Source organism: Bos taurus, chromosome 25 (assembly GCF_002263795.3).
Source record: "Bos taurus isolate L1 Dominette 01449 registration number 42190680 breed Hereford chromosome 25, ARS-UCD2.0, whole genome shotgun sequence".
Classification (NCBI taxonomy): domain Eukaryota; kingdom Metazoa; phylum Chordata; class Mammalia; order Artiodactyla; family Bovidae; genus Bos; species Bos taurus.
In genome coordinates this window covers 8,596,064-8,613,780 of record NC_037352.1, presented here as the reverse complement: position 1 = coordinate 8,613,780, position 17,717 = coordinate 8,596,064, and the positions used below count along the sequence as shown (strand labels likewise).

General features: G+C 44.3%; 1 protein-coding gene across 2 annotated transcripts in view; it reads left to right on the top strand.

Moving 5' to 3' along the window:
* Positions 1–17,717, top strand: part of GRIN2A (glutamate ionotropic receptor NMDA type subunit 2A) — a 449,565-nt gene that overhangs the window by 323,121 nt on the left and 108,727 nt on the right. For both annotated transcript variants that reach the window (XR_009492825.1, XM_059881544.1), the window contains exon 5: positions 15,773–15,978. Coding sequence is in view for 1 of the 2 variants with exons in the window: in XM_059881544.1 (XP_059737527.1) it covers positions 15,773–15,978 (206 nt within the window). In the remaining variant the exon portion in view is untranslated. The remainder of the gene's footprint in view (positions 1–15,772; positions 15,979–17,717) is intronic.

Genomic DNA, 17,717 nt, shown 5'->3' with positions numbered 1-17,717 from the left:
CCAGCTCAGAGTCTACTTACTGCAGTATCACCAATGCTAAGACAGTGTGTGGTACCTGCTGCTGCTGCTGCTCAGTCACTTCAGTCGTGTCCGACTCTGTGTGACCCCATAGACGGCAGTCCACCAGGCCCCGCCGTCCCTGGGATTCTCCAGGCAAGAACACTGGAGTGGGTTGCCATTTCCTCCTCCAGTGCATGAAAGTGAAAAGTGAAAGTGAAGTTGCTCAGTCATATCCGACTCTTAGGGACCCCATGGACTGCAGCCTACCAGGCTCCTCCTTCCATGGGATTTTCCAGGCAAGAGTACTGGAGTGGGTTGCCATTGCCTTGTCCGGTGTGGTACATAGTAAGCTCTTAATAAACATTTACTGAGTGAATTAACCAGTGGATCAATGTCATCCAATCTTAAATGACTGAAAACCTAGAGAACAGCTTTGCATGTTGGTCGTGAACACTCAGAATCATCAAGCAACTTGGGGTTCTTTCTACCTTTGGCTACAATGTGTGTGAATCCGAAAAGTTTTTATTTCATTAGCATGACACAGCTCAGAAGTATCATCATTGAACTTGAATTTGAGTCTTCTGACTTCAAGTCTAGGGTTCTTTTGAACTATGAGTTTGTCAGTAGGATTCGATAAGGAATGGTCACCGAGATTCTCATTTCATCCAAGTAAATGTGCCAGATTCTGGCATTGTTAATTAGTGTCCAAGATGGGGATAATTGGTTTGGATGAAATGGGACTGACAGTAGAGAGCTACTGAGGCTCAGTTTACTGAATAGAACGAGTCTTATCTGGTCCATCCCAAGGGGATCCTCATCTCCCTTGCCACCTTCTAATAATCATGTTTTTAACAGTGGGCAAAGCTGTGGTTAAGCTTATTACTGTTTCCTCACCATTAAATCTTCTGTTGGCTTTAGTATTTCAAAGGATCCTCTCTCTGGAATACTTTAGGGTTCAGAAAAGCCTGGAGCAAAGTAGTTTGGGGCCAGAGCTGCACTAAGAAAAACGATTGTGAAAATACCATCTTATTTAAGGTGAATTGAAATTCTCATCTGTGTGCATTTCATCATAGGATGGCTTTCGTTAGCATCTTTGTAATAACCAGTAGGGCCTCAGGCACCAACCCCTGGCTCACCCTTTCGTTTAGAAGGAGGAAGATGTCCATCTCAAAGACTTAAATTTATTATCTTGCCCCAGATATGAAAGAACCAGTGCCCGTCAGGGACCTGACACCAAGTGTTCCACACCAGTCAACTTTTACAAGCCAAGAACTTTTCACGGGCGAGGGGATGAAATGCTTTGCCACTGATCGATACCCTCAGGTCTTATAACCTTATTTTAAAACTCTGCAGACGCTGTCAATGAGGTTAACTTTGAATGTTCAGGCTGAGATCCAAATGGAATTGGCTTCTTTACATAATGCTGAGTGAGGAAAACCATGAGTCTTTGGCCTGTCTTATCCCTTAAGTCAGGTTTGATGCATTAAGGTCTCTTGCTTCCTCAGTCTGCAATTTAATTACCTGGAACTTATCTCCTTTTCGGGCTTCCCGGGTGGCTCAGCGGTAAAGAATCTGCCTGCAATGCAGAAGACCCAAGTTCAGTCCCTGGGTTGGAAAGATTCCCTGGAGGAGGAAATGGCAAGCCACTCCACTATTCTTGCCTGAAGAACCCCATGGACAGAGGAGCCTGGCTGGCTACAGTCCAGGGGGTCTCAAAGAGTTGGGCGCTACTGAGAAACTTTCACTTTATCTCCTTTTAGAAGCTGTTAAACACAAGGCCCCCCATTTTTTTTTTTTTTTTACCACTTTGAGAGGTTTTCATGGGGGGAAAAAAAAAAAGTTGTCCAAGGGTAAGAGGAGGAGTCATGTCTGTATTCATATCCAGCCTAGTCATAATTTTCAGGCTGGTGAGAATGACTTGTGAATCCCAAGGTATGCGGGGCCCTCTAAGCTATCAGCCCAGTTTTGAAGGGCTCTTAACACCTCCTGGGCTTCCCTGGTGGCTCAGATGGTAAAGACTCTTCCTGCAATGCAGGAGACCCCGCTTCAATCTCTGGGTCAGGAAGATACCCTGGAGGAGAAAATGGCAACCTACTCTAGTATTCTTCCCTGGAGAATCCCATGGACAGAGGAGACTGGTGGGTTACAGTCCATGGGGTTGCAAAGAGTCGGACATGATTGAGCAACTAACACTGTTCACTTTCTAACACCTCCTAACTCTTACTGGCGACTCTGCCAAGGGAACCAAGAGCTGCTAAATATCCTTCAAGTAAATATTCAAAGAAGAGCTATTTACTCTGCCAGATTGCAAATGGCATTTCATTTATCTTACAAGTAGAAACTACACTGATCTTTGAAATTTACCCAGAAGTACATTAGAAGGTCAAAAGAAAAATCTTTTCCATGCTTCCAAATTGTCTTTGCAAAGGTGTCAAATAATATCCGTGGTTATCACGGCTGCTATAACAGAAGACTGATCTTAGGCCACGTTCTTGTCCAGTATTGGGTGTTTGTTTTCCCCAACTCCACGTTCTGCGATTGTCCCATTTTCCTTCACATCTCCTTCTAAACTGTTTTTGCAGACCTAGAGTCATACAGAGTGACTCTTTTAAATACCTACGTGGTATACAGGGCGTTAGGTCACAGTGGGGAGAAGACAGTGGAGCTGCTGCGTCAGAGGTATGTTCCAGGGTGGAACTCAAGGTCCTTAGAAGAATTGAGCCACAGGAACACTGAGGAAATCGGCAAACGTGAAAGAACCACATGGCAGCCGTCCCTGGCTGTTGTCTCCTTTCCTCCTGTATTTCTCGGGAAAAGAACACCTTGCCCCTCTCTAAAGGGGACAGGCCACGCATGTGGGGAGGCTGAGCTCAGGCGTCCCAGCTCCCCGGGGTATCGCTGCCTGCAGTGAGGTCTTTCCATTTCATCCACAGAATGTCCCCTCTTTCCCTTTATTTGCCTTAACATCTCCCAGACCGGATCTGATGGCACCCTGGGGAGTGTCGAGCAGCGGTGATGGCCTAGGCGCTCCCGTCCCACAGCCTGAGCTTAGCCTCCGAGTGCTCTCACTGGCTTTTTTGATCTTGGGTTAGTTACATCAGCTCCCAGTTTCCCAGTCTATAAAATGAATGTACTGACGGCCTTTTCCATACAGGGTTGTGAGGGTAAAATGAGAAAGTCCATGTTACGGTGATCACCATGCCTCAAGACATACCAGTTATTATACTTTTTAATAATTTAGTAATTATTATTACAGCCTGTTGGAGGGCTGGCTGATACAGAAGTTTCACAATGAAGGACTCCCAGGAGAGGATTCAAAAATTTAATTAGTATTAATAATTGTGAGAGAGGCCTCCTTTTTAATTTTTGCTGGTTTTTCAAATCTCTAATGTTAAGTCATTCCAAGGTGAACCCAAAGAAGAGAAAGAAAACACTCGTAACTGTTTAGTTAAAGACCAGGACACATCCCTTTTTAAAAGCATGCAGGAGTCTAGAAAGATTGTACTGATGAACCTATTTTCAGGGCAGCAGTGCAGATGCAGACATAGAGAGCAGACGCATGGGCACAGTGGAGGAAGGAGAGAGAGGGACGGATTGAGAGAGTAGCCTGGGAAACATATACACTGCCACATGTAAAATAGATAGCCAGTGGGAATTTGATGTATGATGCAGGGAGCTCAACCCAGGCCTCTGTGACAACCTAGAGGGGTGGAGGGGGTGGGAGGTGGGATGGAGGTTGTAGAGGGAGGGGACATCTGTATACCAATGGCTGATTCATGTTGAGGTATGGCAGAAACCAACACAATATTGTAAAGCAATTATCCTCCAATTAAAAAGAAATGAATTTTACTGATTCATGTCAATGGATGGCAAAAAGCACCACAATATTATAAAGTAATTATTCTTCAATTAAAATAAACTAATAAAAATACATAAATTAAAAAAAAAAAGTAAAACAAATAAGTAGAACTTATCTTCATCCCCAGGAACCTGGGAACAGGCACTTTGGAGAACTGCAGGTAATAAATGGAATTCTGAAGAATATGGAGCCTCCTTGTTCCAGAGACCTTTAAATGTGAGGTTTAACCAGCCTTGAGCTCTTCTTGTGTTGGCTGAACCTCAGGAGGAGAATGGAAGCAGCCAGTCGGCAGGTTGTTCATGGAAATCACAGCGATGAAAACACGTTTTGAATTACCAGTTCAGTGCTAAGTCCTAAGACAGCTGACTCTGTTTTCCATAAAGATATTAGATTATCCTGAGAACAGTTGTTATAGGAGGAAAAAAAAATCAACTGCTCCAATGTGAGCTGTATAACAATTAAGCAATTCTGAAATTTCAACCGAGAGGAATTTAATTAAGGCTCTAATAGCTGATTAAACTCATTTAGATCTGCTGGCAGTTGCTGCTGGTGACATAAGAAACCCAGGAAGACAGACTTTCTCCATTTCTGTATGCTGTATTTAATCCTGCCAGTAGTCACAGGTATGATCCTTTAGGGGCTTCTCAAAATGTGGTCCTTGGATCACCTAGAACAGAATGACCTGGGATCCTGGTTAAAAAGTTAGGTTCCTGGGCCTCCCTCATCCCACATCTACTGATGCAGAGATTCCAGAGATCTACGAGTGTGCATTCATTCATTCATTCATTTTAATTGAAGTATAATTAATTTACAATACTGTATTAGTTTCAGGTATGCAGCAGAGTGATTCAGTTACACATACATATAGATGTATATTTTCAGATTCTTTTCCATTATAGATTATTACGGGATATTGAATATAGTTCCCTGGGCTACACAGTAAATCCTTGTTGTTTATTTTATATGAAACAATGTGTATCTGTTAATCCCATACTCCTAATTTATCCCTCCTCCCTCCTTCTCCTTGGAGTTTGCATTCTTTTCTTTTTAATTTAAATTTTTATTTTATATTAGAGTATGGTTGATTTGCTATGTTGTGTTAGTTTCGGGTATATAGCACCGTGATTCAGTTTTGTATATATGTATATATATGTTCTTTTTCAGATTCTTTTCCCATAGAGGTTATTAATATTAAGTAGAGTTCCCTGTGCTGTAAGTAAGTTCTTGATTTTGGTGTCTTTAATTAGTTTTTATTGGAGAGTGGTTGCTTTACAATGTTGTGCTAGTTTCTGCTGTACAGCAAAGTGAATCAGCTCTACATACACGTGTATCCCCTCTCTTTTGGATTTCCTTACCATTTAGGCCACCACAGAGCACTGAGTGGAGCTCTCTATGCTGCACAGTAGGTCCTCATTAGTGATCTAGTTTATACATAGTAGTGTATATTGGAGAAGGAAATGGCAACCCACTCCAGTGTTCTTGCCTGGAGAATCCAAGGGACGGGGGAGCCTGGTGGGCTGCCGTCTATGGGGTCGCACAGAGTCGGACACGGCTGAAGTGACTTAGTAGCAGTAGCAGCAGTGTATATATAGAGTCTGCATTCTTAATCAGCCCCCAAGGAGAGGTTCTTATTCCTGCTAAAGTTTTGTAATCCAACAACCTTTAGTAATTGCATTTAAGACCATGAATTCCAAGGAGGCAGCTGCTTTACTTCAGCACCTGAAAAGCAGTTCTTAGTCTCACTCTGCCAGTGGCTGTCTGAGGCCCCATGACACAGGACAAAGTAGGTTTGGTCCACACCTGCTTTTCAGCAGTTTCCTTGTAGAAGCTGGTTTGACTGTAGGGTGCAGTGGGGTCCAATGTGACATCTAGTTTCACAGACTCCTGCTGTCTTGAAGGAACCTTAGATTGAATTGATTCACAAACAAACTGCTAGACTCAACTGCGAACTACTCCAAATAGAACGTATTTCAACTTGGTATCAGGTCACAGTCGTGGCTCAGACATCTTTGCTGTGAAGTTTCCAGATCAATCAAATTCAGGTCTGCTTTTGGTTTCAAGCAGCAGCCGAAGACACAGAATGACTCGTGCATAACCATGCTATCACCCACTCCAGTACTCTTGCCTGGAAAATCCCGTGGATGGAGGAGCCTGGTAGGCTGCAGTCCATGGGATCGCCAGGAGTCGGACATGACTGAGCGACTTCACTTTCACTTTTCACTTTCATGCATTGGAGAAGGAAATGGCAACCCTCTCCACTGTTCTTGCCTGGAGAATCCCAGGGACGGGGGAGCCTGGTGGGCTGCCGTCTATGGGGTCGCACAGAGTCGGACACGACTGAAGCGACTTAGCAGCAGCAGCAGCAGTGTGTATATTTGGAGAAGGAAATGGCAACCCATTCCAGTGTTCTTGCCTGGAGAATCCCAGGGATGGTGGAGCCTGGTGGGCTGCCGTCTATGGGTTCCCACAGAGTCGGACACGACTGAAGGAACTTAGCAGCAGCAGCAGCAGCAGCAACCGTGCTATCAGCTCACTTGTGTGTTAGATTTGCATGGGAGTGATGGTAATTGATGATACTGTTTATGCTAAATACGGACATTAAGTCATTTTAAATACCCTCATGGACATTAATCTTATGTCCTTTGGAAGACTTTATATTTCAGGTGGAGAGAAATTGGCCTCCTGTTTGCTCTGTTTTTCTCCTTAAATTCATCTTCCTGAAGAGTTAATCCCTCACATTTTCACCAGCTTGGAAGTAAATCACTGCTTATTATCCAGAGTGAAATGTCTTCTGGTGTTTTTGCACATGTGAAGTGTTAGCTTTAAGACTTCTTCCCCCACCTGGTTATGAAATCACCCAGTGAGTTCACTGGGGCCAGTCAAGCTGGAGCCCAGGCAATGTGAACTCTGCTTTCATCATCGGTTTTAATAAATTTCTTCTCTGATTTTTAATTTTGCAATCCCTATTGTCTTCTCTCCAAGGAGAGGATCTGAGTAAACAGGCAAGTTTCCTCTTTTAACTTTGAATTCTAAGTAAAAATTGATGCTGTGCTACAGTCTGAATCGAGTTCAGTTCAGCAAATATTTATTGAACCAGCCTGTGGTGAACACTGTACTATAGCTGATGTAGGTCAAGAGGTATGAAAGTCTGGTTGGGCCAGATATTCTATAATTCAGGGCACACTGAGCCCTTGCTCCCCACCTGCAAGCAGTCATACAGTTGGTCTCTAAGTTGTATTGATTCCACCAATTTGGGGTCCTGACAGTTCATGCCAGCCCCCCACCACCACTTTGATATGGCTCTATACCAGGTTTCTCCAGGTTAACTGCCTCCTGACCCGTCACTCTGTTCAGAATCTTCTAGGCACAACCCCTTTCTCTGCATGGCCTTGAAAAGAAATGTCCTAATACATCAGACTGATTTTATTCCTCCCCCGATTAAAAGTCTTCCTACAGTACCCATCTCCTTCCCGCTACACTCTTCTCTCACCCTGAGAACAAAGGTGGAACTCCAGAACAAGCCACACACCAACTCTACTGCTCTGGCTCATGGCTGGAAGTCACTTCCTGTAGGAGCATCTTTGGTTTCCTTGCAGAGCAAGATGTACTCTGCTCCAGTGACGTCCTGTGCCCACCCCAGCATGGGAGTTCTTGCATTCATGATCTCATGTTATCTCATGAGGTCCAGGGTGCTCCAACTCCTCTTCTCAACAGACAGGAAAGTCTGAGGACAAGAACCAGGTCTGGATTAGTCTCAGCTGCAGCCCCAGAGCCTCCTTCAGGGCCTACCATAGTGCAAAGCCCTGGATGCACACATACTGAGCTTACGAATGAACATGCAAGAGAATTCAAGGGAAAAAAAATATTCAAAAATGCACTCTGGCTGGAGAACTAGGCTGCAGGAGAGCAGTGGTGTTTAAGCTGGAAGTGGAAAGAATGGACAGGATTTCAAGTCAGTGGAGATGATAAGGAGAGGGATTTCAGGCAGAAGAGGTAGTGGAGGCAAAGAAGGGGCATGAGTGTCATTTAGGGTGTGTGAGGTGAGAAGTGAAAAGGGTATGCGTCATTGTGGCTTAGTGTTGTATGTGAGAGGGGAGGTGTGTGTCAGGTATGTGTGTGTGTGTCGTTATACAGGTATGTGGAGGTGAGTTGTATATGCGTGCATAGCAAATTCAAGTAGGTATGAGTGTAGCTGTATGCATAGATGTATAAGTATATAATATGTGTGAAGTGTATGATATGTCGGAGAAGGCGATAGCACCCCACTCCAGTACTCTTGCCTGGAAAATCCCATGGACAGAGGAGACTGGTAGGCTACAGTCCATGAGGTCGCAAAGAGTCGGACATGACTGAGCGACTTCACTTTCACTTTTCACTTTCATGCATTGGAGAAGGAAATGGCAACCCACTCCAGTGTTCTTGCCTGGAGAATCCCAGGGATGGGGGAGCCTGGTGGGCTGCCTTCTATGGGGTCACACAGAGTCGGACACGACTGAAGTGACTTAGCAGTATGATATGTATTATGTATATGTACATATATATATGTATATATACATACACACCCTGGTGGCTCAGACAGTGAAGAATCTGCCTGCAATGTAGGAGACCTGGGTTCAATCCCTGGGTCGGAAAGATCCCCTGGAGAAGAGAATGGCTACCCTCTCCAGTAAGCGTTCTTGCCTGGAGAATCCCACAGACAGAGGAGCCTGGCAGGCTATAGTCCATGAGGTTGCAAAGAGTCAGACACGACTGAGTGACTAACACTTCACTTTATATACATATATAGTTGACCCTCGAATAGCATGGGTGTGAACTGGGTGGACCCACTGCTGTGAATTTTTTCAATAGTGAATTACTGTAGCACTGCACAGTCCCCAGGGGTTGAATCTGCAGATATAAAGGACCCATGGATATGGAAGGCCACGTCCTCACTGCCTGCACGAACAGTCAGTGCTCCTAAACCCCACGTAGATCACAGGTCAGCTATACCCACATATATACACACATACATGTGTGAATATTTGTAGGTGTTAGGAGAAGGAAATGACAACCCTCTCCAGTACTCTTGCCTGGAAACTCCCATGGAAGGAGGAGCCTGGTAGGCTGCAGTCCATGGGGTCGCGAACAGTCGGAAACGACTGAACGACTTCACGTTCATGTATTGGAAAAGGAAATGGCAACCCACTCCAGTGTTCTTGCCTGGAGAATCCCAGGGACGGGGGAGCCTGGTGGGCTGCTGTCTATGGGGTCACACAGAGTTGGACACGACTGAAGCGACTTAGCAGCAGCAGCAGAGTATCTGTGTTTGAAGATGTATACGTTTTACTGTGAGGGTATGTATAGAGTGTGAGGTCTTCCCTCGTAGTTCAGTTGGTAAAGAATCCACATGCAATGCAGGAATCTGCCTGCAATGCAGGAGACCTGGGTTCGTTTCCTGGGTCCAGAAGATCCTCTGGAGAAGGAAATGGCAACCCACTTCAATATTCTTGCCTGGAAATTTCTATGGACAGAGGAGCCTGGCGGGCTACAGTGCATGGGGTCGCAAAGAGTCAGACATGACTTAGCAGCTAAACCACCACCATGAAAGAGAGATGGAAAAAGTGATAGAAAGAGAGTATTGGGGTTGATGGGATCTATATTGTGGGGTCCGTTAACATAAGAGGAACCTGGATTTGATTCTGTGGGCAGTATGTGTCATGGAAGGGTTTGAGTAGAGATAGATCTATGATTTTGGTGTTTAGGTGTACATTTTTAGGGGTGGCTTGGGAGAGACCAGTTGTGAGGTGATTTTAATTGTCTCTTGTAAGCATTTCATTGAAAATGAATGAAATGATTCATTGAAAAAGACCCTGATGCTGGGAAAGGTGGAGGGCAGGAGGAGAAGGGGTGACAGAGGATGAGATGGTTGGATGGTATCACTGACTCAATGGACGTGAGTTTGAGCAAGCTCTGGGAAAGTGAAGGACAGGGAAGCCTGGTGTGCTGCAGTCCAAGGGGTCACAAAGAGTTGAACAGGATTTAGTGACTGAACAACAAAAAGCATTTCATGAATAGATCCGATACAGTCCGTCAGACCTCTTTGAAAGGAGAGGCATGAATATCTATTAACCTCGTTTCTTCCAGCCTTTTGCAGCCTCTGTGACACATCCATGGATTTACCCAGATATGAAGGGATGAATACTAATTTATGCCAGTTTCTTGAGATGAAATTATCTTTTCTCTGAGAAAATCTTGGCTGAACATCTTGATAAGTAATCACTGCCCTTTCACTAAACAGCTCCTCTTAGGAGCTGAAGAGCAATTAGGTTTCTAAAAGCACAACATTAAAATTTTATTAATAAGAATGGATAAAAAAATCATTGCAAAGTTAATTTTCCCTTTCTATACTTCTTTTAACAAGAACACTTTTCTCCATTAAAGGTTAATTATTTTTCTTTGTCCTCAAAACTTCAGTTTATTTGCAGAAAACATTTAGTTTATCACCAAAATTCAGTTTATTTTGAAGGTAAAGATTTTTTTTTCCTTCTCCCATACAACCTATTTGGGTTAATTTGGGACTGTTTTCAAGTAGGAAAAAAAAAAAAAAACCAATTCATGATAGAAATAAAAATCTGCCCACACCTTTTTCTTGTGTATATGGTGTTCATAAGAATTAAAACAGTGCTAAGAATGAAAAGTGAAAATGTTAGTCTCTCAGTCATGTCTGACTCATTGCGACCCCATGGACTGTAACCTGCCGGGCTCCTTTCCTTTGTCCGTGGAATTCTCCAGGTAAGAATACTGAATGGGTAGCCATTCCCTTCTCGAGGGGATTTTCCCAACCCAGGGACTGAACCCAGGTCTCCCACATTGCAGGCAGATTCTTTACCATCTGAGCCACCAGGAAAGCTCCAAGTGCTAAGAATAGTGCTTATTAATCTCTGGACCTAGATATTATCATACTAAGTGAAGTAAATCAGAGAAAGACAAACACCCTATCACTCATGTGCAATCTAAAAAGAAAATGATACAAATGAACTTATTTACAAAGCAGAAATAGACTCACAGACATAGGAAACAAATTTACCAAAGAGGAAAGGCAAGAAATTAGGAGTTTGGGATTAACCAATAAAAATTACTGTGATCTAATGTTACAGACAAGTGTGGTATGTTCATTCATTCCATCACCTGCTGCTAAGTCACTTCAGTCATGTCCGACTCTTAGCGACCCCAGAGACGGCAGCCCACCAGGCTCCCCCGTCCCTGGGATTCTCCAGGCAAGAACACTGGAGTGGGTTGCCATTTCCTTCTCCAATGCATGAAAGTGAAAAGTGAAAGTGAAGTCTCTCAGTCATGTCCGACTCTTAGCGACCCCATGGACTGGAGCCTACCAGGCTCCTCCATCCATGGGATTTTCCAGGCAAGAGTACTGGAGTGGGGTGCCATCTCCTTCTCCACATTCCATCACCAGCTATCCCTTAAGTCCTTCTTTGTGCCATGCCCTGAGTTAGAAGCTGTAGACATAAAAACCAATTAATATGCATATATATATATAAAATATATTGGGTTGGCCAAAATGTTTCTTATGTTTTTTATACCTTCTTATGGAGAAACCAGAACAAACCTTTTGGCCAACCCAATATATATACATATCCCTGCTAGACTGACGTGTCACCATCTAATGAATGAAACATAGACACAAACATAGATTGTGAAGGTATAATATTGTTAGGCAAATGGAAATTTAGATGTTTCAATCAAATTAAGGATTTGTAAATGAAATGTTATGATGTCTGGGATTTCCTTCAGTATTATATGGGAGGAGTGGTTGGGAGTATAAATGAGACAGGATTGGCCATGAGTTGGTCATGAATGAAGCTAGATAATGGGAAGATGGAGATCCATTCTACTATTTTACTTTTGTATGAGTTAAAATTTTTCCATCATAAAAAAAGGAAAAAAAATGAATGAAGTAAAGAGCTTCCAGTTTTAGGCAGATTATGTTTGGACACATATTCATCATGATTTCTGCATTTCTTTCTCTGTTCCAGATAACAGACTAGATTAACTCTCAGGGTAAATCTCAACTCCTTAACAGGACCTACAGGGCTTCACATCATCTGGCCCCTGCCTGCCTGGAATGCCCCGCCCCCTTCCCTTCATCCTTTCATCTTGGATTTCCAATCTCAGCTTAAGTGCCACCTCCTTGGGGAAGCCTTCTGGGATTTCTTTCTCCCTCTTTCTGATCTTAGACCCATATTTTATTTTTTTCCCTCCTAGTTTGCGTGTATATATTCTTGTGTGATTATTTGACTCATGTGTGTCTTCCTAATTAGCCTAAAAATTCAATGCAAGTAAAAATATTGCTGTTTGCACTACAGTATCTTTAGTGCCTAGCACAGTGCTTGGCACGTAGAAGCCACTGAGTAAATATTTACGGAGTAAATGAATCTCTATTAAACCTGTCTACAAACCCCAGACTCAGTTACAGCCCTTTGTAAATAGGAATGTAGGAGGGGAAAGTGAAGGTTGTCTGTTTCTCCCCATCTGCTAGAAAAAATCTTAAAGAGTTGAGATTTTTGGTGTTTGGAACAGGAGCCCATCAGACTCCGAGAAGGAGGTGCAAGCTCTCAGGATCCAGGGCAATGTTGACACAGCAACTTCAGGTCCGGATCAAGTTTTCCACCCACTGCACATTTCCACCCTCTTTGGCTGACCCATGGGTGCTTACTTAGATGTGTTGGGAAGGGAGGGAGGAACTTAGAGAAGATCTCAGAAGTTACTGCACTCTGGGGACTCATAAACCTTTGTAGCCTATCTCTCCGTGAGTCAGCCTTGGGCTGGAGCTTTTGCCTGCCTCCCACGGTGTAGAATATGTGATGTGGTCAGTGACGTCACCGAAGATTCTGCTACGGGCTTTGCCTCTATTTGTGTTACCTTGGGATTTTAGGTGGAGAAGGAAATGGCAACCTACTCCAGTATTCTTGCCTGGAGAATCCCATGGACGGAGGAGCCTGGTGGGCTACAGTCCATGGGGTCGCAAAGAGTCGGACACGACTGAACGACTTCACTCACACTTCACTGGGATTTTAGGAGTTGTCTCTGCAAGGAAGAGAGGATCTTGGAGCAATAACATGATTACTGCAGATCAATTACTAGGAGCACTAGTGGGAAAGTGCCTTTGGATTCAGACGATTCCATGGTATAGCTCTGGTTCCACCACTTAAAAAGCTGTGCAAGTTTGGGCAGGTTGCATAACCTCTCTGTGCTTCAGTTCCCTGAACTGTGGTGTTGGAGTAATAATCTTTATCATATGGGATTTGTGGGGATTAAATAAAGTGGTAATATTGGCATATTTCCTTAGCACATAGAAGTGCTCAGAAGTGACATTGTTTTAATTATAGCATCAAATGCTATGGGGGAGCTGGGAGCAATGTTCTATATTACCAGGGAACACGGGAATGCCTTTGCAAATTAAGTCATATTTGAGCTATATTTTACAAGCTAACTTCCCAGGTGGTGCTAGTGGTAAAGAACCTGCCTGCTAATGCAGGGGATGTAAGAGACACGGGTTCAATCCCTGGGTCAGGAAAGTTCCCTGGAGGTGGGCATGGCAACGCACTCCAGTATTCTTGCCAGAGAATCCCATGGACAGATAAGCCTATAGTCCATAGCGTCACAAAGAATCAGCAGCAACTTAGCACAACCACAAAAGTAACATAATAGTATCTGCCATGTATGTTACATGCTAAATAAATTCTGTGCTAAGCGCTTCATGTGTATTTTTGGCTCATTCAAATCTCACTATAGTTCTGAAAGCATATGCTGTGTCCATCCACATTCTACAGGCAAAGCAAAGTTCAGAAAGGTTAAGCCACTTTCCCAAGGCTGCTTAGCTAATGGGTGAAGCCAGGATCAGCATTTAGTTTGTTTGACTCCAAAAGCCATTGTCTTGGCCACTGAACTACCCAGTCTCTTAAAGGTTATGTTTGAGTTTTCTAAGAGAGATGGAAAAGAAAGGGATGGATGTAGCATATTCCAAAAGGAAGAGCCTGAATATCTCTTCATCTACTTGCATGTTTATTATTGTTGGCTTGGAAGGCAGGGGAGTGATCAGTTTTATCCCTCATTGTTCTCAGGCACATGCCAGCACCTAGCCAGCGTTCAATAAATCTGTGTTGAATGAATGACGGATATGATGGGCTCCATTTTCTCTCTATCCTGTGTTACACATCACAGCATGAGGCGATGAATGTGTTTATTTGTCCAAATAACTCTACCGCCTTCCGTAACTTAAAAAGGAAGGTGTTTGTGAAGCTGGACAGTTTTGTAATTGGCCGCGTGGCACGTTTCTCAACAAGCAGCAAACATTTTCCAGTCCAGATGCTGAAGTCATCTCTGAGAACAGACTGATTGCCTTCTCTCCCGACACCCTGTCCCCTCTCCTGGTGTCCAGCGTGTCTGAATTCTCTTTAAGGGCCTGAGATTCATTTCTGGTGACACTTACATTCCAGGAGGAGAGGTGAGAGGGTCACATCAACAGAGACAAGCCCGGACTCTTGGCACTTAGCTCTTCAGACAAGGTATTTTTCCTTGAGGTTGATGCTACAAATAAAGCGCTGACCTGCGGTGTCAAGCAGTTGCATGTGGGAGCAGGAGTAGGAAGGAGAAAGTGCGAAGCTGGGGGCAGCTTTCCCCCGTGTGTATGCGCAGAGTGCCAATAAGCTGTCAAATAAAATTAAGGTTCAAAACATACAGCCTTCAATTTGATTCCGCTAAGATGCCGGCTGCTGCAGGGAGGGAACACAATCGATTCTGTTTTGACAGGTCTCGGTGTTCGCTAAGCAGCAAAAGTCTCCACTCTGTACCTGATTGATAAAAGCTCACCTGATTTGCAACTTAAATAGAACCCCATCTGAGCTTGAAGGGAGGCGCTCATCTTCCCACCAGACCTCCGTCCCTTTTGCTCTTGGACTTCCTCTTCCTTTTCCTCTTTCTCTCTTTCTTAGCACTTTTTAAATTTCTCTCCCTCTCACTGTCTCTCTTCTATACTTAGAGGAAGAGTTTATACAAGTCCCTAATACCTGCCAGGCATTGGGCTGTAGGCTTTTCTCAAAATGCCTTATTTCATTCCCATGACATCCTTATAAAGTAGGTGGAATTGTGTCTATTTACAGATGAGAAAACAGATGTTCATCGTGATTAAGAGCCTGCCTGGGGTTGTACAGCTAGCAACTGGCAAGAGTTGGGGATTTAAGTCCAGACCTCTCTAACTTGAAAAGTCCCTGCTTTTTTCTTTTTTCTTTTGGGCTATTTTTGGCCGTGCTGGGTCTTCACTGCTGTGCGGGCTTTTCTCTAGGTGCAGCAAGTGGGACCTACTCTTTGGTTGCAGTGCTCGGGCTTCTCATTGCTGTGGCTTTTCTTGTTGCTGAAAATCTGAGGTGCACAAAGCTTCCGTAGTTGCAGCTCCCAGTCCCTAGAGCACAGGCTCAGTAGCTGTGGCTCACGGGCTTAGTTCCTCCATGGTATGTGGGATCGTCCTGGATCAGGGATGGAACCCATCCGTGTCTCCCACCCTGGCCTGCAGATTCTTAACCACTGGACCACCAGGGAAGCCTGTTTGCTGTTTTCATGACATCAGTGGTTCTGAGCACTGGAGGGACATTACAGTCAGCTGGGGAGCTCTAACAGCATCTGTACTTAGTCTCCACCCCGACATTTACTCAGTCTGGGGAGAGTCCAGAGCATGGGGGTTGCTTTCCCCTTTATCCCCATCTCTGTTAGCATACAACAGATGAGTGTGCTGGGGTAGGTAACGGAAAAGCCCCGAGGATGGTGGACTTCTTCTCCCATGCCTCTTCTCGGGGAGGACTCCTCCTTTGAGAAGCCGGTGGTGCAGGAAAGCACAAGTGTGTCTCTGTCTTTTTGCCGCAGGTGGGCAAGTGGGAAAACCAGACCTTGAGCCTGAGGCACGCCGTGTGGCCCAGGTACAAGTCCTTCTCCGACTGTGAGCCGGACGACAACCATCTGAGCATCGTCACCCTCGAGGAGGCCCCTTTTGTCATCGTGGAAGACATTGACCCGCTGACCGAGACATGTGTGAGGAACACCGTACCGTGCCGGAAGTTTGTCAAGATCAAGTGAGTCTGGGGGTATGGTGGGTTGAACGTGCCCAGTTGTGCCCAATCCTTTACAATAGCCTGAATCACTGATAACAACAATATCTCTTGTCGTGTCCGACTCTTTGCAACCCCACAGACAGCTGAGAAAGGAAGAGAAGCGAAAAGCAAGGGAGAAGGGGAAAGATATACCCAACTGAATGCAGAGTCCCTAAGAATAGCAAGGAGAGATAAGAAAGCCTTCCTACATGAACAGTGCAAAGAAACAGAGGAAAACAATGGAATGGGGAAAACTAGAGTTCTCTTCAAGAAAATTAGAGATACCAAGAGAACAATATCTCTAAAATAATAATGAAATGTAATATAAAACATACTCTATTATGATAGATATATATAAGAATAGATTCTTTTAAAAGACTAGAACTACACCAGCTGGTTTGCCGTCATTTCATTCCAACAGCAGTAATATGGGGTGTGTGGTTTTGCCCATTTTAAACACCATAAGAGCTGCGTTTACTGGAAGACTAAGAAGCACATTCAGAGCCGCTCAGCTAGTAAATGAGAGAGACAGGACTCAAGCACTGAGCCATCTGACTCCACTGCCATATTCTTAACCATATGGTGAATCAACCCTCCCCTTCAGTCCTTCCTAAAATAATTATTTCTTTTGTACTTTTCTGGTGCTCCCTCCCCCAAAACAAACCTTCCACTTCCTTCCACCTCCTTTCTAGTTTCCAGATCCACACTCCTCAGTATTTTCAAAACTTCTCTCCATATTGGGGTCAACATCTCCCTTCCAAGTGACTTTCTGATGTGAACCAGGTAGAACTGATCTCCTGGAGGTCTCCTTGGTCATCAGCAGCAAAGTTGTTTCTTCTTTTATTATGACTGAAGAGAAACTGACAATTAAGTCAGAGCCTCTGGCAGAGGGCTCTCCCTAATCTATAAACCCTTTGGAGACTCGTAAAGTTTCATGGCCAAGTCCAAGACGCTGATTATAGTCTTTGTAATGCAAACATAAACACAAATACCACCCTGGTGGGGAATTCACAAAAGGATAAAGCCTGTAATTGGATGGAAATCTATTTTTTTCTGAGCATTTTGTGATTGCCTTCTTTCGCCTGGAAAATTCTTGCTTGTCCTTCAAGTCTTAGGCACTTCCTCCCCAGGTTGGGTTAGTTCTCTGTACTTCCACAATACTGCCTCTGTCTGTCTCTTAATTCACTCAGGCTGCTGTGATGAATTACCACGAGAGGGTGGCTTAAATAACAGCCTCACAGTTCTGGAGGCTGGAAAGTCCACGCTCAAGGTTCCAGCAGGTCTGGTGTCTGATGGGGACCCTCTTGTTTGCACGTGGCTGTCTTCTTCTTACACACTTCTTCTTATCAGGGCACTGCTTCCATTTATGAAGGTTCCACCCTCATGACCTAATTACCTCCCCAAAGTCCCACCTTCAGATATCATCACAGTGGGGATCAGGGCTTCAATATATGAATTTGAGGGGAGCATAAACATTCAGTCTGTAGCCCTCTCGTTTATCTGTCTCATGTGTTTTTGTGGCTTAAAGTGTGTCCATATTTTCCCCGAGTATTAGCTTCTCTGGTGACTCAGACAGTAATGAATCTGCCTGCAGTGCAGGAGACCTGGGTTCGATCTCTAGGTCAGGAAGATCCCCTCGAGCAGGGAATGACAACCCACTCCAGTATTCTTGCCTGGAGAATTCCATGGACAGAGGAAGCTAAAGTCCATGGGGCCGCAAA